We start from the raw sequence: 23,606 nt of genomic DNA, 5'->3' as shown, positions 1-23,606 counted from the left end.
CCACAGCCCTTTCCTCCCCCATGCCCCTTCCCCCCAGCAGATTTACTGGCAGATGCTGCTCTCCAAGCTGCCGGGCTGCATATTGGCAATTGGATCGGTATCAGCTGATATGGCTGGTTAATAGTTGGCCATCGGTATCGGCCAAAAAAATCTTTATCGGTGCACCCCAAATGTTGGCCTGCTCGAAGTTGCGTTAGGTGATATACCATCTGCTACCACTGTGTAGAGCTGTGATTCTCAACCAGGTTGTCACAAAGTCCTTTTAAGGGTGTCACAGAGTGCCATGCAATATTATCACTGTTAAGTATGCAAAAACTTCAAAGTGATTTACAGGATAAACCCAGAGATTTCAAATAGGAATACACAGTGTTCAAAACATTCAGACCTATTGTGGGCTTTCTGAGTTCTTTGCAACAGAAGAATTGCTCTTCTTGCATAGCCAAAAAATGAAGGAATGCTAAGTACTGGCTTTTTCCAAGGGGTACCTTGAGTCTAATGAAGGGTGTCTTGAGTTTAAAAAGGTTGAGAACCACTGGTACTGATTTAATTATTATGAGTGCCAATCAAATAAATACCCTACTGAGAGCCAATGCACTGAATGTCAGAGGCAAAAATCTAGAAATCTTACTCTGTAAGAATTTTGTGTAAGGATTTAGGGGGAAAAAAGAATAGAGGTATTTCCAGATCTGTCTATACTTTGTAACTTTTATATTGTTTAAGTTGACTTAAAAGAAGAATATTGAATTAAAAGGCTTATGGGCAAAGCAGGGAATCTTTTTTTACTGATAATCACTCCAATTTGGAAAGTCAAGTCTATTACAACCAACTTGTGCTCAAACCCCACTGAAATTAAAATATAGCATATGCATAAGTGTTTCCCTAAACACAGATGGACCTAAACCAATTATTAATTATGCTTTCCTTAACAGAGGTGTAAAAGGGAAGCTCTGCGCCTTGGGCAGCAGCGGTACAAAAAGCAGCAGTGGCTTCTGGCTGCCAGGTCTGGCAGTACAGCCAGCCAGCACACTGGTAATAGCTATTATTTTTGTCCTCTCCTCCCACTTGGCCATTGGCGATGTGTAGTGGGGTGCATGAGGATGCATGTCCACCCCCTGAGATTGGCGGTGCACTCCCTGCGAAAAGCAGCACCGATGCTGCTGGTGGCACTTGCTGGTGGCACTTGCTCACCACCCCCTCCATCCCCTCTCCACCGCTGACACTGTTGCGGCCACCTGTGTGAGCTCCCTGCTTGGCCTGCCCCCGCTGACGACACTGCCACGACAGCCTGTGGGAGCTGCAACACTGCCGTCACTGTCTGCGGGTGGTCACTATGCCCCCGAGCCTTTCGGGGCACGTGGCATTCATGCCCTTAGCTCCTTTCCCCCTCACCCCCAAGCCAAAGCCTGAGGCTACTGCCCTGATTATGTTACTGGTCTTGAATATGGGCCTAAAATAAAGGTAGATTTCAGTCATACATGCTTCTTTTTCTTAACAATGCTAAATCTGCTTAGCCTGAGAGTGTTTTAGTTGCTTCCATCTCTGTACTCCATTGACTTGGCTAGTGAAATCTGAGGCTAATAAGGCTAAGGCACCTCAGATAGTAGACAAACATCAATTCACAACATAGAATTTATCATCAGACTATAATTAGGAGCCTCCAATGGCAACAATTCAGATTGTTACAACAGTATGAAGTCTACCTATGAAGTATGAGGTTTTCACAATGACTCCTTAAAATTCTATAATTGAAAATGCAAAACTGCATTGGGAAAAAAGAATGAGCCAATACCATCTACAAAGATTTATTTAAATTACAATATTTATGGATTAAATGTCATTTCTTACCTCTGTCTCATTGATTCCAACCACGATGAAAAGGGCTGCATACTGCCGGTATACCAGCTTAAAATCCTTATACTCAATGAAAGAGCACTAGACAGAAACAAGCAGTGAAACATGCCTTAATTACTAGTTTAATTTACTAGTAAGAAGCGCATACTTATGCACTGTACATACTGGGCATACCAAGGACTTTGCCTCTCCTTTACAAAAGTATAATTCCATGATTTCATGGACTCTTTATATCATTCCTGATTTACACTGGTATAAATGAAATTCTGGAAATACGAGTTTATTTGTGTGTTGCTTGACCACCGCTATTCCAAGACTGAACCAGATAGTGTAAATTAATAAAATGAACTCAGAAAATGCCTAGATTCCAAATAACTGGTTTCTTGCCTAATAGGGAACTGACTTGTAAAGCCCTAACATCTTTGCAGTATTGCTAATTCTTGTGATTGTTATAGAAAATCTAGAAATATTTTTTTCACCCAATTTCACTCCAGACCTTAATCCAGGAACTATATAAACTACAGAAATAACTGAGCTTTCATTTTAAAAAGTTTCTAGTTCTTGTCTGAAAATGGAAACTGAAATGCTAAAAAATCAGAAGGCAATTTTGTGTTTTAAAATCTCATGATATTGTGGGTCTCACTCATCATTTTGCACATGGGATAGGGACAGAAGTTGCACATAAACTCGTTTAAGTGATCAGAAACCAATTTAAACCTGTAACAGAACAGAAGTTCAGTGCATATTAACCAGTTTCAAAATGGCTGAAACCAGTTTGAGATAAAGTTGGTTGAATATAGTATCAGACTTAACTGACTGGGGTCATACCAGTTAATGGAACTTCTGTCCCAGACCCTTTCCTGGTTTAAGTTAAATCAGAGCATCCCAGCATACTCTGCAGCCCTGGGCTGGGCTGTACTGTCTTCTCTGGTACAGCTGTGGCTGGCTGTGGTTCCTGGGGAGGAAAGGGCAGAGGGGAAAATAACCCCACTTCCTGCCCCCTCCACCTTAGGATGCCATGCCCAGCTAGCATCTGGCCAGGCCCCCACCCCTGCCACCGCAGCAGTGAGGGGAGTGGGGCCCTGACATGGGCTGCTCCACCTGGCCAGGTTGACCTGAGAAGGCTGGTGGGACAGGGGAAGGAGAAAGAAATGAAACCCTACTCTGTCCCCCATTCACTGCCGGGGCTGGCCACACCCCTCGCTGCTCAAGCAGCAAGCAGGATGAAATGCCTGACAGGGGCTGCTGCACCCCTGCCTAGCAAACCCTGGCTAGCAAATCCTGGCTGGGGTCTGTGCCAGTGGGACAGGGGAAGAAGCAAGCAATTAAACACCCCTCCATCCCCTGTTCACTGGAGGCTGGCCACAACCCCCAGCCAGGGCTGGCCACAACCCCCACCACTTGAGTGGTGAGAGGAGAGGGTGCAAAATGTCTGGCAGGGGCTGCTTCCCCCTTTTCTCTGCAGGCACACCCCAACTGGGGACTGTGCAGGCCAGGGTGGGTGTTTTACCCCCTCCCCAATCATACTCAGGCCTGCCAGGGCCTGGCCATGCCCCCCTCCCATCTCAGTTTCTCTCCAGCCAAGGGCTCACTCTGGCGCCCTCTGGCCTCAGCTGCTGCAGGCATATGCCTGCATTTCTGGAATCAAAAGTGAATGTCTATTCACTTGCAAATCAGTTCAATCTACACAGTTTACACCAACCTGCAAAGATTGAATTGATTCAGGCTTGGACTTCTTGAATGTTTGTACTTGGAGCTGATAGAACTGCATGTGTGACTGCTTGGCAAAGAGACCTTTTTATCTATATGTCTACCTATATATCTTTAACAGCTCAGTATATGCTGTTTGAGCCACGTGAGGATAATTATGGAGTAAAAGATATTCATTCCTTCTTGCATTTCTCCTGGACTTCTGAGTCCAAGAAGGGATGGGAAGAGAAGGGAGCACCTGCAAGAATACTAGACTTCTAGCCTCAGAAATACTTGTTTATAAAAGTTCACAATATCTATTAACTTGCATAAGCTTGTATTCTACCATTGTTTTCATGATAGATACAAATAGAATAACATGCAATGGATGTTCTTACTGTTTTGAATTATTTGGACCTGGATTTTTATGTTGTAAGCAGAAGCTACACAAGAACTGCCAACAGAGGAGAAATAAATAATTCTCCATAACTCTTACAATTAAAACAGATGTTCTTTGTTCACTCTGCCACTTGCTGGCAATGCTGTCACTTTACACTGAAAATCACAGCCAAAAGGCAAGAGACATTGGCATGATCTGATTCCATAGGAAATGGCTGTATAAGGAAAAAAAAATACTTACTTGGTATTTTGAACGAGAGAGACAATTTTTGATTACTTCAGCTTCTAGTAGGGTCCGTTTATGAAGTTCCACATGTTCATAGTACCTAGAAAGTCTTGTCTGACCTTGTTTGTTCACCATAAGAAAAAACTTTATCATTTTTTCTGTTCAGTTAAGCAATAATCTCTTTTGCACAGGAGCCAGATAATTCTGAGATGTATTTCTGGGGAAAAAAGAAAAAAAAAAGAGATATGTAGGAGTTATTAAAAAAACTTTTTAAAGAGTAGCTTTATGTTTTCTAACACAGTTAGTATCTATTTTTTTTATTTCTTTGGTCTGTGTCCAGTGTAAAACTGGTGTGAGCAAAAGAAAATTCAGGTCCATTGTCTTTTTTAATATGAATAGATTAAATTTGAACTCTTATTGCAATAAGTGCTGGTAAGCAAATGTCCAATAACATTCTTCTATTTTGCAGTAACACTAAAGATCCTGATCTACATATTTTCGGATTCTAGGTATAAAGCAAGTTTAATTTTATGAGTCTTCTCTTCAGTTAAAGTGATATGTAAGAGCTTGGTAAATATTACTTATCTCAGGGTATTCTCTTTTCAAAATAAATGTCACACACATGGGATCCGACCTTTTGTTCGCAACTTACTGTGAGAAACTGGCCAACTTTTGAAGGGCAAAATATGGGACAAAAGTCCTGTTTTAGAGACTCTTTGGAGCCACCAACTTTTACAAGTTGGTTGGTTGCTTTACTTGTGGGGGTGGGCAAAATGGTGGATCTGGCTAGTGGCCGAACTCCATTTCCCATTTCCCAGCAGTCCCTGCCCATGTAGTTGAGGCCAGTTTCCATGAAGACCCCAGCAGCAGCTGCACTGTGATGGAGCCAGCCCAGGGTTTTGGTGGAGACTGGTCCCCAGAATGCATGTAGGGCGCATGGCAAGGAGTGGAGCTGTTCTGGAGCTAGGCTGGGATCTTGCGGTGGTGACAACATGGTCCGGAGCTGGGGCACAGCTGTGATCTGCAGCCTGCGTGCCCTGGGCAGAGACGTGCAGGCAGCACTTCGCAGCTCTGCTGTGGCTCCTTGCAGCGGTGACAGCATGGTTGGGAGCTGGGGCAGAGCTGTAATCTGCGATCTACTGCCCGCATGTTCCTGCCTGGAGCATGCAGGCTGCAGACCATGGCTTTGCCCTAGCGCTGGACTGTGCTGTCACCACTGCAGGATCTCAGCCTGGCTTTGGAGCAGCTCCCTGCCCTGCTGTGCACCCTGCCAGCATGGGTGGTGCTGGAGGTGGGTTTGGGGGGGGCGACAGCCAGCCCAAAATTCCCTATAGCCCTCTGTAGCCACCCCTTCTAGCAGTGCTGCTGCTGCTGCCTGCCCTGCACAGGCTGCGACAGCTGAGTCTGCCCTGCTCCCACCCGCAGCACAGTTCCCCTCCCCAAACCTCCATCAGGAAGAGGCTGGCACCACCGCTGCCTGCCAGTGCCGCTGGGGCCAGTCCTCATGGAAACCCCAGCCCTGCACTATCACAGCAGGGTTGCTGGGGTTTCCATGGAAACCGGTCCCAGCCACACAGGCAGGGGCTGCTGGGCGATGGAGTCCACTGCTGGCTGGATCTCCTGGACTTTGCCTATGCCTGCTTTACTGCTGCAGATCAACATTTGACTTTAAAGGACTGTTAAAGATCTGTTAAAGGACATAACTCCATAAGAAAGAGTGAGTTTATGGCAGCATTTCCTCTCCAGTGTGCATGACAGATTTTGTGCATCAAATTCTGGCTATTTGAGCCTGTATTCTTGTCAGAAAAAAAACATTAGTCAAAAGGAAGCATGGAATAGATCCCCACCCCACAACTCTGATCCTGGATCTCTTGCAAAATTAGAGAAAAGACTGTGAATACATAAATGTAGATACTGAGCAGTGGGGCTTACATGTCTGGGGCCACAAACAGGCATTCATTTCCCATGATGGAAAATTTCCACTGTTAGAAATGTTTTGGTAGAGGGAACAGTACAGGCATTCAGTTTGTAAGTCTCCCCTCTTCCCTGTTCTTTGCCCCTTTCTCAGCCCAGGGTGATCCTGGTCTGGGGAAAGCATGGGAAACAGTGGCTACTCGAGTCCTTTTATTCCTGGGGGGGACTGGAGCAGCAAGGCAAAGCTTCCTGCCAGGGACAGATGGCAAGCAAGGCCCCCTGCCTGTGTGAGGAGTGAGCAGGGAGCAGGGGGTGGCTACAACTCCCCTCTCCTCCTGGTATATGGATGCTGCCCTCATGCCTTCTTTTTTCCAAACCAGGAACCTGCTGTTCAACTCCTCCTGGGACTGGGAGGAAGTGAGCGGCAGCTGTTCTGACTGCCTTCCCCAGAGTGGGATGACCCTGGTCACAGAAGGGTGTCAGCAGCATTTCTCCACTGCTCAACTCCTTCTGGTCCCTGGGAGAAGTCACCTGACTTCTCCCAGGGACCAGAAGACTGTAGGCATTCATTCTCCTGGGAGAAACTCTCCTGGAAGTGATTGCTACCTGACTGGGGATGGGTTTGCTTTTGAGGGTTAATCTGCACAGAGGTTTGGTGCACAGTTGGCCAGAGCACACAGAGGTTGTAACTGCTAATTTTGAAGCCCCAGGCAAGAACTCTGCAGAGTGGGATCAAGTTCTCCCTTGTCGCATTTGGAGTAGTTCTCCACCCCACCCCCTGGCCATAGGAACCCAGCTGGAGAAGCCATGCACCATCAAGTTGTAGGACTTGTGTTTTGGAATATACCAGGAGCAGCCCTGCATTGCCTTCTCCATAGGAGGATCTTACCTGCCCCAAGGACTCAAAGACTCCCACTGCTCCTGCTGAGTTCCTGCACTTAGCTCCTGTTGCTGAGCAGTGCAGGACTGCTCCAGCTCAGCATCTAGGACTGGGCAGGACAGGGCTGCTCCTGCTGTGTCCTGGCACACGGCTCCTTCAGCCAGGCAGAGTGGGGCTTCGCAAGCTTGTCTCCTATGAACAGAGGGGACAGGCCTGTTCCAGATGTAGCAAAGACTCTGGGGGGAAGGGGCCATCATACTGGCACCCCCTCTAAGTTGGTGCCTGGGTCTGGTGCCCTTCTTGCCCTCCCACCCCCACATTATGCTACTGAGATTATATTCACATATTAATACTGCTTTTGTAGTTTCAATGTACAATTATTTAAGGGGGAGGTTGGAGGTAGAGCATAGCCCCAAAGAGAATGTAAAAATCTCTAAAACATGTTCTGCATTCATTCCACCAACAGAACTCCTATATTTCCATGCAAATGAGTATAGAATATGCAGCAGATGACCCTGTATCACAGGTTCATTTTAAAGTAAGAGTTTTGTACATTGGGGTGAATATTTTCTCTTTTGCAAACATATGTCTATCTGGATTTTTCTGTTAGCATCCTAATCAATATGGGTACTTCTAGTCAGTGATTTACAGTTGGTATTCTACCAGAATGTAATATTAACACAGTATTTGCTAGCTCAAGGGTACAAAGTATATCTGCTCACTTTTTGGTTTCTTTTCTTGGTGGTCAAAGTAAGTATGTGCTACAGAAATATGTACTAAAGAATGTGGCAATTCCTTTATTACCAAGTGGCAGCCTCCTGAGCCTATGGGCTTTTATTAATGAATTTGGGGTAAATAACTATTAACCCATATAATGCCACTGAAATGTACTGAGTTTTACATTTATTCTAGACAACATGGCTAGTGAAAAGTGCTGTTAAAAGAGAGCACAGCGTATGTACAGAAACTGTCTTTTAAGCCTAAGTAACTCCCATCTTACTTTCTTAAAAAGAAGAATGCAAAAAAGCTTTCCAGGTTGCAAGCTAACAGCCTGCAAAACATAACTTAAAAAAAAAAAATGAAAGTTTTTAAAAATGCCATAAAGCAGTCACAGTAATGTTTCCCATCTGTCATTCTCATTTTGGATCATAGGCTTATTGGCCTATATGCTTCTGTGGTTTGTGCAATGAAGGTTCAGCAACTTACTGCAAAGGCTGTCTCAGAATTTAACCTCAAGCCACACTGCCTGCTCAGTACTTTTCTAAGGTACAGTGCAAAAGCTATAAGAAAATCTTAGAAGGAGGTCTGGTGTGAGGAAAATATGGCACGAATAAGGACAAAACCCCAATAAAATGTAAGTTAGCCTGTAAAAAATGAGGTCAGAAAATTGAAAGGGAAAAAATATCAATCAGAAAATCTCTGAGTAATCTTAATGTGCTGTCAGCAAATATCTACACACCTCTATTAATATTTCAGCATTCACTGACCATTTCCAAATGGCAAAGATAAACTACCTTATACTGTATGGAAAAACTGTTCACTTTCTCTGTGAAAAAGCATAGGACTCTGTGTTCCCTGAAATGGTATCCATATTTTTACATCTCTTCAATAGAGTTGCCACCAATTTTGGCTGTAAAAACTTTGTCTTGAAACTGGGCATGTGGATATTAACTTATGCAGATGATTCTTGTACTATATTTTTGTGGATATCAGAGGAGGTATATGGAATTTTACCTTGGCTGACAAGCAGCTTTTACAGCTGTTGTTTGACACTGCAGCATACAGAGACTACAAACAGAGGGAAAATCCCTTTCATATCTTATAACTGAAATGCTGATTGATCTGCACTTACAATAAGGTTGCTGTGCATCTCTTGTTTCCTAACTGCCAACTGACATGCTGGCTATCCTGGCTGAGGACTGCCAGGAACCTCTGACAGTCTTGGAGAAATTACTGATTGTACCAATCCAGGGGCTGGTTTTGCAACCATTACTCATACCATGCAGTGTTTACTTGTGTGTGAATAATCCCACTGGGGAATGTGTGACTACATGCATGCATAGTATTCCTTGTGAATAAAAGTTGCAAAATTGGGGCCTTGACCAGATGACATGATTTTTCTAGTGCAGCCTGGATTGACATCATGCGAAAATCATCCTTATCCTTGCCAGGCAAATAAAATAAAATAAAATAAAAATCTATAATCTACATAAAAAAGCTACTTTGAATCTATCATGTATGTATGTATGTTTGTGTTTATGTGGAAGTCATACATATATATGATATAGTATACACACATCCTACTATTTACATTATACATACATGTTTATACACAGCTCTGTTGATGAGGCAGGAGACTGCGAACCAGGAGACCTGGAGTCATATATATATGGCTTCCATTATTACAAGAGCTAAGAATCCTCCCCAATATTAATTTACAAAATTCTTGTGAGACTAAAGAATATTATCTTTATTTCATAGGTCTAATATCCAGAGAGATTAAGTGACTTGGCTGTAATCACAGAAATCTCTGGTAAAGTCTGGAACTTGAATACAGGTCTTCTGGTTCACAGTCTTCTGCCTCATTCACAGAGCTGTGTATAAAAATGTATATATCATGTAAATAGTAGTAGACGTATGAAGTAATGAGGGACACAAAAGAGAAATTAGAATTTCTTTTCACTGTGACTCAATTGAAATGTTCTCAGCAAGGAAAATGGTGGTTTGGTTTACTATTTCTGTATATTTATTAGGTCTCTCTCTATCTTTTGTCTTCCCCTTCAGTGTTAGAAGACAGAAGTTTCTCTACGGCCAGTTCAGCACAACTTGGCACATAAGGAGATTGGCAGCAATAACAGCTTTATATAGTAAAGCAATTTAAAGCAAACAGAATTAAACATGTGGCATTGTATATGTCAAATGTGCAATATTGCAACTGAGAATATAGACTTTATTTATGATTGACATAGGTAACCTAATTATTTCTTGACAGCAAAGCCACATATATATATTAAGGTGATCTATAACTCAGGAAGATAATTCCATTATCTTCAATATTGTCTGATCTATTCCTTATACATAGTAGTTTAGGTTTCTATATTAAATTCATCTTCACTAGTTAGCATTCAGGGATAATAATGTAGATCTTGTAATGAGAAGTCATCCTTTAATGAGTAAAGTCTGATAATCTATCTAAAACTATGTGAACATATATGTGCTATTTATAACCACAAGTTTGCCATTCATAAGCATGGAAAATATTTAAATAAATACCTGAAGGAGCTGAAAATATTAATTTGAATTGTGATCATCAAATGTATTTACTTTTAATTATAAATCATTATAAGAAGTGCTAGGGGCATTATAAATTACTATAAGAGGTTCATGGAAAAAGCATCAAAAGATCTAAACAATGTTTAAACAGCTAATAGAAAAATCATGTCAAAATTCACAGAAGTCAGGAAATTAGACTGCACATGCACAAATGCAACATGCTTTCAAACAAATAAGTTGGTCAATACAGCACACCCAGACAGGTTGAGATACTTCTGCAGCAGTTACACTACATTAAATAACAACAGTAGCAAAAAAATCCTTAATGACTGGATTCTTGAGCAAAATTGGCATAAATTAAGTCCTTGGATACAAATATCACCTTCATTGTGAACTACCTGAAGTCAAAGGTTTCTCAAGACACAGTCACACAGCATTCAAAACTATTCTAGGTGGTTAAGGGATGGATGAGGACTATGCAAGAGTGTGTCATCCCTAGCTGAAGAACCCGTGAGTTCTAATTAAATTTACCAATGCCCTTGGATTGGAATACATCAGAGACCAGGGAAGTTAGTGTACAGGCTATTAACTTTTCACTGTCTCCCATATACAGCATGACTCTCAGAGCAGCTGTTACAAAACTGGTGTCTGTGAAACCCTGTGAAGGGGAAAGGAATTTGAGCATGTAGGGAAAAGTACTATATATTACTACACCTTTTACAGAGAGGTAGCTAGTATATGTTAGTCTGAAGACAGGAAGAAGGTAAAACAGGGTGGCACCTTAGAGACTAACTGCTTTAGAGAGTCATGAGGTGGATGAGCAATGGGGGTAGAGAACAGCGACTGCCTGCAGGTAGCAGCGGCGGTGGCCAATCTCAGGGGATGCACTGCCAATTTCAAGGGGTGTACGTGCACCCGCATGCACCTCCTACATGTCACCAATGTATGAAAATTCCTTATTCAGAATAGCAGATCTCTTTTGCTTATTCGCCTGTTAGAACTCTACATGCAGCTGATGAAATTCTGCTGAATTGTTGTGGTAAGTGCAGTTTTTCAACTTCACCCAGCACAGTATGGATTTTAGGTTCCCTGTGAAATAGACAATTAGGTAAAGAGGAGGAGAATCTCAAGAGACATCTTAGTGACAGCCTAACCCAGGGAGAAATCCTGCCCTGAAACATATGCTGAGTTGGGAAGATGACTTCTGTATTACCTTTTATGGGTAAACAGCGGAGGTAGTTAGCTGGGTCATTCTTTTATGGACATTATGTTCCCTGCTCAATTTGTATTGCTGCCTGCATGAAGAGATAAGCATTCAATTAAAAGAAGCTATAAGCAGAGTGTTAAAGAATTGAGCAGGAAAGGTGTAACAATGGGACAGATAAGTCAGCCTAGGTACACAGCTTCAAAGGTTCAAAGGAGTTAATATAACAATGGCTGGCTCCATCCAGGTTAGAATAGAGTATCCTTCCCAAGGCTGAGCCTATGATTGAGAGAGAGACCCACAAGCTCAAAGAAGGTGTGAGAGGGCTTGAGTGTGTTAAGGAAGGAGATCTAGATTGTGTCACTGAAAAATGACCAGGCTTGAAAAACTAAAACAAAGACCAAGGGGGCCAACCTATGGCATGTGCACCACAAGAGACATGGGCAGTCTCCATGGCATGCAGCAGATTAGGGAGGGAACAGAAAGTAGAGCAGCAGATTAGGTAGGGAGCACAGGGCAGGGAGTAGAAAGCAGAGCCACAGATTAAGTAGGGGAAGGCAGGAGTAGCAGCACTTGTGGAAGGTGTGGTGTTAATTTGCCAAAAAGGTTGGCTCCCAATGACATAGACAGCTAAAGCGAACAGCAAAGCAATGCAATCAGTTCCTCCACAACTCATAGATGTATAACTATGCACAGAGATGTTAACTTGAAATAAATGCTTTTTCTGTTACATACTTTGGTTCTCTGTGCTCTATAACTTAAAGCAAATAATGGTTGGTTTTTGATTAAGTTGTTTCTGAAGTATTTTATTGAAGTAGTTATGATTGACGCTCTATGCCTTGGTTTTAGTATGGACAAATTGTATATGAGAGATAGTTAGCCATTTTTAAAGCATCTGATGAAGTCAACTTGAATTCATAAAAGCTTATTCTCTATATATATCTTATTTGCTTAGTCAAGTAAGTGTAAATCTATGGTACCTTCTGCCAAATTGTATAATTCCACCCTAGGTGAGGTAAAGGTCTGAGGCACAGCACCTTCGGGGGATGAACTTGGTGAGATTCCAAGGAAAGATTGTGGCACGGTTACCTGATTACAATGACTGTTGTTTCTTTTTTGAGTTACCAACAAAATATATAAAGCACAGGTATGTGAAGGATTGCAGCTATATATTCTGTTGCAGGACTGAGCATTATTCCTTACTGTCCCTTTATATAGTTCTCTCTGCTTGCTGGGCAACAGAAAGAAATGACAGCAGGAAGAAGTGGTACTGGCTGGGGCCTAGCATGATCTGTCTTTAACTCCAGCTGGGTCATTCCAGCCTGCTACTAGAAAATGTTGCATATCTCTTATCTACAGGTATTCCTATTTATTTACACGTGCCTTTACAGATCTATTAAGGATTTCCCATTTTTTATGCTAGCTTCAAAGTGAATATCTGGAATTCTGCCTGCAAGTTCTGCATGTGCAGATGATTGGCAAGCACGTGCTTTGGTACAGATGAACTTGAATAGTCCTCTTCCACAAGTGCCTCAACGATAAATTGGTGAATTCCAATCAACAACAATGCGAGTATGTCAGCAGAGCTTGGAGTGCCTTCAAGGCCACTGTCATTGGTGACTGCACAAGGCCTTTTGTGCTTGCCAGAAAGATATCAACTCCAAGCAAAATAATTTGAATCACCAAGCCAAGGCAGAAGCTCAAAGAAGAACCTGTGATATGAAGAACTGATGGTGGGAATACAAGGTGAAGGAGATTCAGTATCTTGCTGACATCCATGATATGCACAGTTTCTTTAGTGTCACCAAAGCCATCTATGGTCTAGCACTCAGGGACCAACCCCTTTGAGACCTAAGGATGGAGGAAACCTGATCAAGGGAAGAGGAGCCATTGTTGCCTGTTGGAAGAAGCATTTTGAAGACCTTCTCAATTGAGACTGCGTTGCTGATGAGAGCATTCTCAATTCCATGCCACCCAGTCAGAGATGATCTCGGAATCCCTCCAGCCCTTACCATGATGCTACATCTGGCTGTTGCAGGGCACCTAGGGGTGCCTGCACCTTTAAGAGCATAAACAGCTTAGCAAAGAAGCCTGGCAGGCTACACAGAGCCCCACAGCTACAGGTTGCCTGAGTAACAGGCTAACAAATTAATTAGCCGGCACCTGCAGGTGGTCAGCTGACTGGAAGGAGTCAGAGCCCAGGGAACGTATAAGCTCAGGGCTGAGGCTTCCTGGGGGTCACACTCTCTTTGGCAACTGCCAGGAGGAGGAGCTCCTGCACAAGAGACCAGCCCCATGCATCTGGCTGTCTGCTTTGCTACCTCCAAACACAGTAAGACTTTAGGGGGTCACAAGTAATGTTCCCTCTAAGAAGTAGCGGTCCGTGAGCGCGCCGCTTCGGTGTGGCATTGGACACTTACTGAAGGTAAGCTCCTTACCCAGGGCAGGCAGCAGGAGCTGGGACCTGGGGGCTAGGGGCCGGGGGGCTTTGGGGCTGGGGGCTTTGAAGCCAAGGGGCTTTGGGGATGGGGGCTAGGGGCTTCGGGGCTAGGGGGCTTCAGGGCTGGGGGCTGGGGTGGTCTCCGCTGGCTCCGGGATACTGCTCCACTCCCCTGCTTTGCCTTGAGGAACAAGGAGGCACGTGGCATCAGGGCTGGAGTGTGGAGCACTTCCCCGGAGCCAGCTGAGCCCATGGAGCAGTTTCCCAGACCTGGCAGAGCCTCACTCGGGACAGGCAGCGGCTCCTCCCTGAGGTGAGGCAAGGCAGGGATGGAGGCTGGGGCTGGCACAGGCTCCGCCGGCTCTGGGGAACTGCTCCACGGGCTCTGCTGGCTCCGGGGAAGTGGTCCAGTCCCTGGCCCTGATGCCAAGGTGAAGCAGGGGAGTGAAGCAGTTCCCTGGAGCTGGCGGAGCCTGTGCCAGGCTCCTGCCTCCACCTCGCCTTGGGGAGGAGCTTACCTTCTGTAAGTGTCCCACGCCACAGCTCAGCTCATATCCCAGTGGGTGCGTGGCCTAAAAAAGTTTGTGCGCAGCCAGACTTTCACTTGTGCACAGCCATGCATACACGTACCTTAGAGGGTAGCTCACAAGGTGCCCAGAGATAAAAGGGGCTGGTATTCTAAGCGGGGGAAGAGTTGTCCCTCTTAAAGGGGCAGAGTGCTGCCTTTATTATTAATGTTATGTAGTAGCCCAGGGGCGTAGGTTTGCGTTATTTTCTGCACTGGTGGACCGGGAAGAGGCTAATAGAGGAGGAGGAAGCCTCACTGGGGGCACACGATTGTGTAGAGCCCTAGCACCAGAGGGGTGCAGTCTCAGGGGCTGCAGAGAGCCCAGTGCCAGAGAGACATGAGCTGCAAGGGGCCAAGAGCCCAGTGCCACAGGGGCACAAGCTGCAAGGGCCAGAGGCCCAGTAATAAAAGAAGTTTGTGGGCTAGTGCCTCAAAGCTGGGCCCAACACAGTGGGTCTAGGCTAGAAGGCCTAGCTATATCAAAGGGGCAGAGTCCAAGTAGGCCAAGGCCCCAACAGAGCATGACAGCAATGTAACACCTGCGAGGCATGGGGCATGGTAAAGGGTTGGTTGGAACCATGCAATTGGCCCACAAGGCCTGAGGTGTCTTGTGCAGCACTGTACTGAAGAGAGGCCTGGCAAAGGGCCTACAGATCAGAAAGCCTGAGTATGGTTCAGTGAACCAGGACTAAGCAAAGGCTCGTGGGCAGCCTCCTGAGTTATTTTTCCATCAAAGATGTGGCAGGAGAGATAAGAGGGTGCCCTCAGGGCAAAGTGTGCATAGTCACAGAGCCGCCAGGAGCATCGTGGCCACCCCTGGGGATCTTGCTTTGTGATACTGACCACCAACAAGCTTCCAGTTGGAGTGGAGCTAAACTACTGAATGGATGGTAAACTGTTTAATCTTAGCCCACTCTGAGACCAAGACTACCCCAACCTCAATCATCGAGTTCCAGTATGCTGATGATGCTGTAGCATGTGCTCCCTCAGAAGTAGATATTCAGGCAATCATTGGCCTACAAGAAAATGGGACTGATACTTACTTAACACTCAGAAAACTAAGGTCCTCCATCAACAAACTCTTAATGAGAAGTCCCCAGCTCTGGTAATTCAGATCTGCAGTATTTTTCCTGACATTTTTTCTGTAGCTGGTGAGCAGTGAAGATCATGTCAATTGTGCCTCTTGATGCCCTAAACCCACACTGAGATACCAGGAGGAGCTCTTCAGCAAGTGAAAGGATATGGTTCAGGAGGGTTCTCACAATGATCTTTCCTGTGATGAACAGCAAAGCAATCCCTCTGTAATTTCCACAGTCAGACCTGTCTCTGGAGAACATTTAGTATTTCTGAAGTCTGACATAGATGAAGAAATCCAACATTGCCTCAAATGTGCAAGTGCAGCCTTCAGACGCCTGAGGAAACAGGTGTTCAAAGACTGTGACATCAGATTTGAAACCAAGTTAATGGTTTATCAAGCAGTCGTGATCCCCACTTTAATGTATGGAGCTGAGATGTGGGCAAAGTACAGGAGACACCTCAAGTCACTGGAGAAGTACTATCAATGCTGCCCGCAGAAGATACTTCAAATCCAGTGGGAAAACAGACACACCAACATTAGCATCCTCTCACAAGCAAACACCATGAGCACTGAGGTGACGATCATCTGACATCAATTTCACTTGGCTGGCCACATCATCTGGATGTCTGACTCCTGACTCCCAAAGCAAGTTTTATTCTCTCAGCTTAGTGAAGGCATATGCTGAAGAGGAGAGCAGAGGAAGTGCTTCAAGTATGTCCTCAAGGTCAACTTGAAAAAATGCAACATCAATGCCTGGGAGACTATTGCTCAGGATAGCCCCAAATTGAGGAAGAGTCTGCTGCAAGGATATCAGTACTTTTAAACCTTGCAATGACAACAGGAGACAAAAAAGCAGGAGCAGCAAGAAGAGCATGTCACAAACTGAACCAAGTATCCAGAGCCACCCACCCCACATGGAAACATGTGCCTGAGTTGCAACAGAATCTGTTGATCTTGGATTGGCCTTTTCAGCCGTCTTTGGACCTACAGATAAGGCAACCATGGAACACAGTCATCTTTGACTATGAGGGATTGTTGCTGCTGCTGAATTATCTAAGTCCCTAGTTTATATTTACAAATATAAGGTTTCAATAATGAAAACATACAAGCATATTTTCAGAATTTGGTTTTGAAAATTGTGCCAAAGATATAAAAATGAATCCAAAGCAACTTAATTTAAAGCTTTAAAGCTTCTTTAAAAATAATAATGAAAAGTTCTCTTGTAAAAAAACAGACAAACAAAAAAGAAACAAAAACCACATGCCTGGACAGTTTATGAAAAAATTAGATTGAATTGCCTATAGTTTGCTCTTATAAAACAGTTATAATTTTCCAACATTTTAGCTCTAGAAACTTTCAGTTATGCAGCATCTGGTAAAGTAAATTTTGCATATAGCTGTATAACATGTTACAATAAACTGGGAAAAAGAGTATATAAAAATACATAAAGAATAACATATTTGTGATTGGCACTGTTGGGGAAACACCCATCAAATTACAGATATGTTTGCACACGGGAAGCCATTCATGATTAACAATTCAGTGTTTCTGGTAGGTGATTGGATTTCTTATTCACTTATTACATGTATATTCTTTTCATGCATTCATATGCACACGCATCTCTATGAATGACTAATGCTGGTGTTGCAACTTAGCTCAAGCTACTAGTATGACTCAGAAATATGACAATCCTATATACGGGGAATTAAGTAGCTTGGGGGATGAGTACTGAAATGCAGAAGCTTCCACTTCTACATCACTGGTTGAAATCTATCTTACTTCATTAATGAATGAAAGACATTATCATTTATAGACTGTTGAGTGGCCTATAAGAAATGAATTGGTGGTGTTGTTTATTTCACTGGACAACTGTTTACATTACAACTAGCAACTGATACACTATTTCATAAAAATGCCTCTATCTTGTATAATACAATTAGACTTTGAAAAAATGGGGTTCCATTGTATTGAACCCTTCTCCCTCTCTATAATTCAGAATGAATCACATTGTAAGAAGCACAGTTACCTACATAAAAAGGGAATTTTTAGTCAGCCTCTGACTGTTGGAAGTATAACTTGATGACCCTACAGTGTCCAAGCCAACTTACAGGAGAAAGAACAAGGAACTTAAAAAAGTATCACACAGGGAATAGGAAAGTATATCTGTAATCTTTGCCTTAAAGCAATTTATGTCACTTGTAGGATTTAATACTGAAAACATCCTAATTCCCTTCCATTTTTTCTCTGAAATATGCCTTTTGCCATGACACATTTGAAATATATTTGAAATACATTTTGTTACATTATCTATAATAGCAGATTCTCCAAGAACAGGGCTGTTCAACTGGGGTTAGCCTGTGACCCCCAGGCTCTCTCTGGCCACCAGTCCTTTCATTGTTCTGGTAGCTGCTGCAGCTGGAGTCCCTAGCTTATCTCTCTTTCTCTGGCTTTCACTTCCTGCCCCTGGTCCAGAGTGTGGGGCAGGGTAGTGCCGGACAGTGCAGCCTGCAGTGCCAAGGGAGACCACAATCAAAGAGGTGAGCGGGGAGAGCCACCTGGAGAAATGCAAGGTGCTCCACCTCAGTGTGGGGAGGGACCCACATCACACTTATAGGCTCAGCAATGCTACATTTGCTAGCACCATACCCGAAAGAGACTTGGGGGTCATGATTGACCACAAGATGAATATGAGGCATGAATGCAATACCGCAGGTGGTAAAGCAAACAAAACTCTGGTTTGCATCTACTGATGCATCTCAAGCAAGACCCAGGATGTCATCCTCCTGCTGTACTTGGCTTTGGTGAGGCCGCAGCCGGAGTACTGCATCCAATTCTGGGTTCCACAATTCAGGAAGGACGTGGAGAAGCTTGAAAGAGTCCAGAGAAGAGCCATGCACATGATCAAAGGGCAAGAGAACAGGCCTTACGAAGACAGGCTGCGAGCTATGGGACTAGTCAGCCTGGAGAAGTGCAGGGTCAGGGGTGACTTGGTAGCTGCCTATAAGTACATAAGGGGTGTGCATCAGGATCTGGGGGAACACCTATTCACCAGAGCATCCCAAGGGACGACAAGGTCCAACGGTCACAAACTCCTGCAAGACTCCTGTTTTTGCCTGGACATAAGGAAAAACTTCTTTACTGTCCAAAACCCCAAGGCCTGGAACAGACTCCCCCCAGAGGTGGTGCAAGCACCTACTCTGGATACTTTTAAGAAACATTTGGATGCTTATCTTGCTAGGATCCTTTGATCCTAGTTGACTTCCTGCCCTTTGGACAGGGGACTAGACCTGATGATCTTATGAGGTCCCTTCCATCCCCAATGTCTATGAAATCTATGAAGCCTGGAACAGCAATAGGAGGGCCACCTGACTGCCTGCATGCTGCAGTGGTGGGGACAAAGGGGTGCCTGCACCACATCCATGGTAGGTATGAGCTGCCCCCGCATGTGATGCTGCGGGAACTTGTAGCTGGGGAGGTACAGAGGGGCTGTGGCCCCCACAGCATACTGCCTCTGCTCATGCAGCTTTTGGCTACTAAGAAGTTGAACAGCGCTATTCTTGAAAGTCTCTTAGAGACACATAACCTTTAAAAAGTAATATGGAGAGTCTGAGTAGTCTGGATAACTTTAATTAAGAAAACTGATAGGGTATCAGCCTCTAGCACATAGCAAAGTTCTGGCCTAAACTCATTCCAATTAAGTGAGTGCACAGAAGACTAAAGACTGTATTTTCAGATGATGAGGCATTTTGAAAGGACACTGCTGTTACCAGTACTGAACCTGTAGTCTGAATCTCCAAGACTACCAACCCAACAGCTTTCACAGACATTAAATTTGCTAATGTATTTTAGTTCATGTACATCATTTTCAAGCATGAATCAGTCTTCATTCAATAGATGTAAACACTTGTCTGCAACTTATTTTGCCAGATATTTCACCAGTATCCAAGGGCACTACTAGTAAATAAAATACAAAAACTGAACATAGCCTGAGGCTGCCTCAGGGAAGTATATAGATTTTAATGTGCTCATGCAATTTTAATTCAAATTTAGTATCTGTCTGTGAGTTACAGCCACTTCGGTAGCCTGGTTGGCTGCCCATATGCCTAGGAGCATTTTCAATTATTTCATGTTCTACAACAAAAGTTTGTAACACTTAAGGGCTCACACTTATACTGTGAATAAGAGATTAAATCTGTCAAACAAAAGACTGACTGCTTTACCAATGTTTAAAAATAAACATTAGCCAAATCTTCCATTATTACACTGTTCAACTAAACTTGTTTTAGCTTTAAAAAATGAAGATGTTCAAAGATATGCAAAGATATATTTGATACTGAAAACTATTATTTGAAACTGTAGAGTATAAACAGACATGCATCTTAAAACAAACACAGCAAACACTTTGAATAATTTTAGAGTGCAGATTTGCATGTATAATATATACAAAATTTCCTCTCTCTTCTCCAAAATAGCATTACCATTTGGAGACAGAGGTAGTTAGCCATTAGTCTGAAGTGAGGCAGAAGGCAGGGATGAGGTGCACCTTATGTTTGAAGTTAGAATTGCTACATCATTGTAGGTATCTATGGATTCTGCCTGGCTGACTACTTGCTTCACAACTTCTCAGGGACAACTATAAAAAATCTGACATTTGTTAAGACTGATGGTGTAGTGACCCCATTGCCTATCATTCTGACCAATATTGTCTTATATGCTACTGCCCCTCTCTCTCTGTTGTCTTACTCTTAGTCTGTAATCTTACTGGGGTAGGAACTGCCTGGACAGAGTACTACTACAGTGGAGTCATGATCAATGACTAGAGCTTCTCAGCACTATGGCAACACAAATAACACATAATAAATTAAATATATTTTTTCCTGTTGCTTCTCTCATGGAAAAATTAACCACATACCTTCAACTTGAATCTGAACACTTAATTGTTAAGTTTCAAAAGAATTTTTTTCTAGCTAAGTTTTCCAGTGATTGTGTTGTGGTCTATATAGCTTATTCTTTAATTTACTGGTCCATCTTTTGTCTATTTGGGATTCTAACATGGTAAGTGCAATGGATGCATTTCAATTTGGTTGGTCTCCCTTGGCTATTGCATACCTTGTTCTAGTGACAATTTCCAGTCAACTGTTCTGACATACGCAAAAAAAAAAATCCTAGAAAAAAATGGAATTCCGTGTCTTTTAGATAATTTTCATTGTGCTGGGGTTTTTAATTCATCATCTGATGTTTGAGTGAGTTTTCAAGCTTACACTAAATTTTACTCAAATTACACGGTATACTTCTTTATCTAAATAGTTTGTTCCTTTCTTCTTTGCCATAATAAGAAGTGGAGAACAGAACCTTCAAAATCCCTCCCCTCTTTGTTGCACTTACATTCATTCCATGGTCCTTAAATTCACATGTTGAATTTTTGCCACTTTTTTTTTTCAATCTGTATTGTACTTCATAATATACCTACTGATTGATTGCATTTACTAAGTGGACAATTGATTTCTTCGTATGAGTTAATTTCTGCGGTTCATGAAGTATAAGGCAAAATATCAGTGCCGTAATTTATTTAAGGCCATTAAAAACAAAGGAAACAAAAACAAAAAACAAAACCAAAAATAAATGACGGTCTAAAATTTTGCTTCTGTACAATCAGTGGAGACTCTTAGCTGCCTCCAAAGGGCAATCACATCACCTGAGGCCTGAAATGGAAGATATGTACAACAAGACAATGAGAAACATTAGGCACAAAGGTGTATCTCAATTTCCACTCATCCTTGGACCTTAACATCTGACTCAGGATTGCTAGGGTGGCACTTCTGTCATCTCTGCCCCCAAAGATAGGGTACAAAATGGGCAGGTCAGGAATGACTGCCTTCCTACTATTGCCATAGAACTGGTGTGTAATCAATTAAAGAAATACATAAATCAGACATATATAAAACAGCAGGACTGGATGAACTCCATCAGGTCTTGTCTTACCAACCTCATCTTCTTTTACGATCAGGTGACTCATCACCTGGATAAGAGTGAAGAGGTTGACATTGTATACCTTGATTTCCAAAAAGCCTTTGATCTGGTATCCCATGATGTTCTTGCAAGGAAATTGGAGGATTGTGGGCTTAACTGCGAGACATTTAGGTGGGTACGTAGCTGGCTGCAGGGTAGGACCCAGAAAGTCCTAATGAATGAATCTGTGTCATCCTAGTGAGAAGTGGCCAGCGGTGTCCCACAGGGGTCATGCTTGGTCCAGTACTTCTCAACATCTTTATCAGTGATTTGGATGTGGGGGTAAAGAGCTCACTGGCCAAGTTCATGGATGACACCAAGTTATGGGGAAGCATGGTCACACTATAGATACAGGCAGAGCTAGACAGGCTAGCAAGTTGGGCAAGTCAGAACCAGATAAAGTTCAACACTGAGAAATGTAAAGTGGTCATCTGGGGATGAACAACCCCTTACAGACCTACAGGCTTGGCAGCGCCCAACTGACCAGAGCTATGAACGAAAGGGACCTGGGGGTAATAATAGATCACAGTAAGAATGAGCCGGCAGTGTGATGCTATAGCCAGCATGGCAAATAATACTCTGGAATGCATCAATCGAACTGAGTAGAGTGGGGAAGTGATTTTCCTGCTCTACTCAGCATTGGTGAGACTGCAGCTGGAGTACTGTGTCCAGTTCTGGGTGACACACATCAACAAGGATGTGGGAAAGCTTGAGAGAGTCCAAAGAGCCACTTATATGATCAGAGACTTGCACAGCAAGCCATACGAGGAAAGGCTGAGGGACCTGCGACTCTTTAGCCTGAAAAAGAGAAGGCTGAGAGGGGCTTGGTAGCAGCTTACTGCTACATCAGGGGAATACATCAAGGGCTCGGTGAACAACTGTTCACCAGGGCACCCTTGGGGAAAACCAGGAGTAATGGCCACAAACTCCTGGAAGATCCATTTCAGGCTCAACATTAGGAAAACTGTGGAATAAGCTCCCTCCAGAGGTGGTGCAATCAACTACACTGGAAATCTTCAAGAGGAGACTGGACAGTCACCTTGCTGGGGTCACCTGACCCCAGCTGTCTTTCCTGCCTGGTGCAGGGGGCTGGACCCAATGATCTTCTAAGGTCCCTTTCAGCCTTACAAACTATGAGCCAGAACCAGAGCTAGGAGCCAGAACATAGGTGCCTCCCTGAACCAGGAAGCCTCTCTCCATGCTAACATCAAAACCAAGTTCAATGTAAGACAGCACATATTTGGTGGCAGCATTTGTGATGTCCCACCTTTTACATAATACTATCGACAGGTTAGTACACTTGCTCAGGAAGGAGATCTGAGTTTTAGGCATTTTCAGCCTAAGGTTACTCTGGGCAGGGCGGGCCCTCTATGGGAAGCTGGACTACTGGATAGCCCAGAACACAAAATTCAAGGAGCCAGAAAGAGCAAGTAGATAAATGCCTCAGCAGCCCAGTGTGGTGGAGACTCCTCTGGGTGTGGGGAACATGTGGTACCAGGATCAGTCATGCCTCTTATATCAGACATTTATTAGTTTAAAAATAGTAATAATCCTGGAAGTGTGTTTAGCAAGCTCCACAAACACATAACACATCAGAACATTAGGCAGACCATCAGCGTTGCCCAGCACCACTGAGACTGCAATGGAGCACAGGTGAAACTTCAGTGTGATCTAGATGGTTTCTGAGACTGTCACAAGCTTAAACCAGACACCTAAGGATTCTCCTTGAGCAAAATGGAAGGACCTAATTTTTTGTGTGCCTTAAGTCAGTGCTTGTCAAAGTGGTGGTCTGCGGACCAGTGCTGGTTCGCGAGCCACCGGTCGGCTGGTCCGCAGCGAGTTGCCGGGAAAGAAAGAAATATATTTTCAGAAGCATAACATTGATATGTCATAGCGCCACAGTTCGTACGTTCCAACATTGCAGGTGACATCATGTCGTGCGAGGCGAGGAAAGAGAAAGCAACAGCCGGTCACACGTTTGTGTAGTGCTGTTACATGCAGTTGCTGCCACCGGCTGAACCAGGCACCGGTCCCTGGCCCACTGGAAAAAAAATTGCCGGTCCACCACATCAGAT

General features: G+C 43.7%; 1 protein-coding gene across 3 annotated transcripts in view; it reads right to left on the bottom strand.

Annotated features, from left to right (window-relative positions):
- AP4S1 (adaptor related protein complex 4 subunit sigma 1) overlaps window positions 1-23,606 on the bottom strand; it is a 45,408-nt gene that overhangs the window by 18,017 nt on the left and 3,785 nt on the right. The window contains exons 2-4 of one of the 3 annotated variants that reach the window (XM_059723028.1): window positions 6,969-7,151; window positions 4,181-4,382; window positions 1,846-1,932 (exon numbers count right to left, since the gene is read on the bottom strand). In XM_059723028.1, the coding sequence (XP_059579011.1) occupies window positions 1,846-1,932; window positions 4,181-4,318 (225 nt within the window). In that variant the 5' untranslated portion in view covers window positions 4,319-4,382; window positions 6,969-7,151. Of the gene's footprint in view, window positions 1-1,845; window positions 1,933-4,180; window positions 4,383-6,968; window positions 7,152-11,445; window positions 11,469-23,606 lie in introns of those variants that run through there. The other 2 variants (XM_059723029.1, XM_006263025.4) reach the window with 2 other exon arrangements.

This window comes from Alligator mississippiensis, chromosome 2, assembly GCF_030867095.1.
Source record: "Alligator mississippiensis isolate rAllMis1 chromosome 2, rAllMis1, whole genome shotgun sequence".
Taxonomy (NCBI): domain Eukaryota; kingdom Metazoa; phylum Chordata; order Crocodylia; family Alligatoridae; genus Alligator; species Alligator mississippiensis.
Note: the sequence above shows the minus strand (reverse complement) of the source record. Positions and strands in the feature narration are given on the sequence as shown.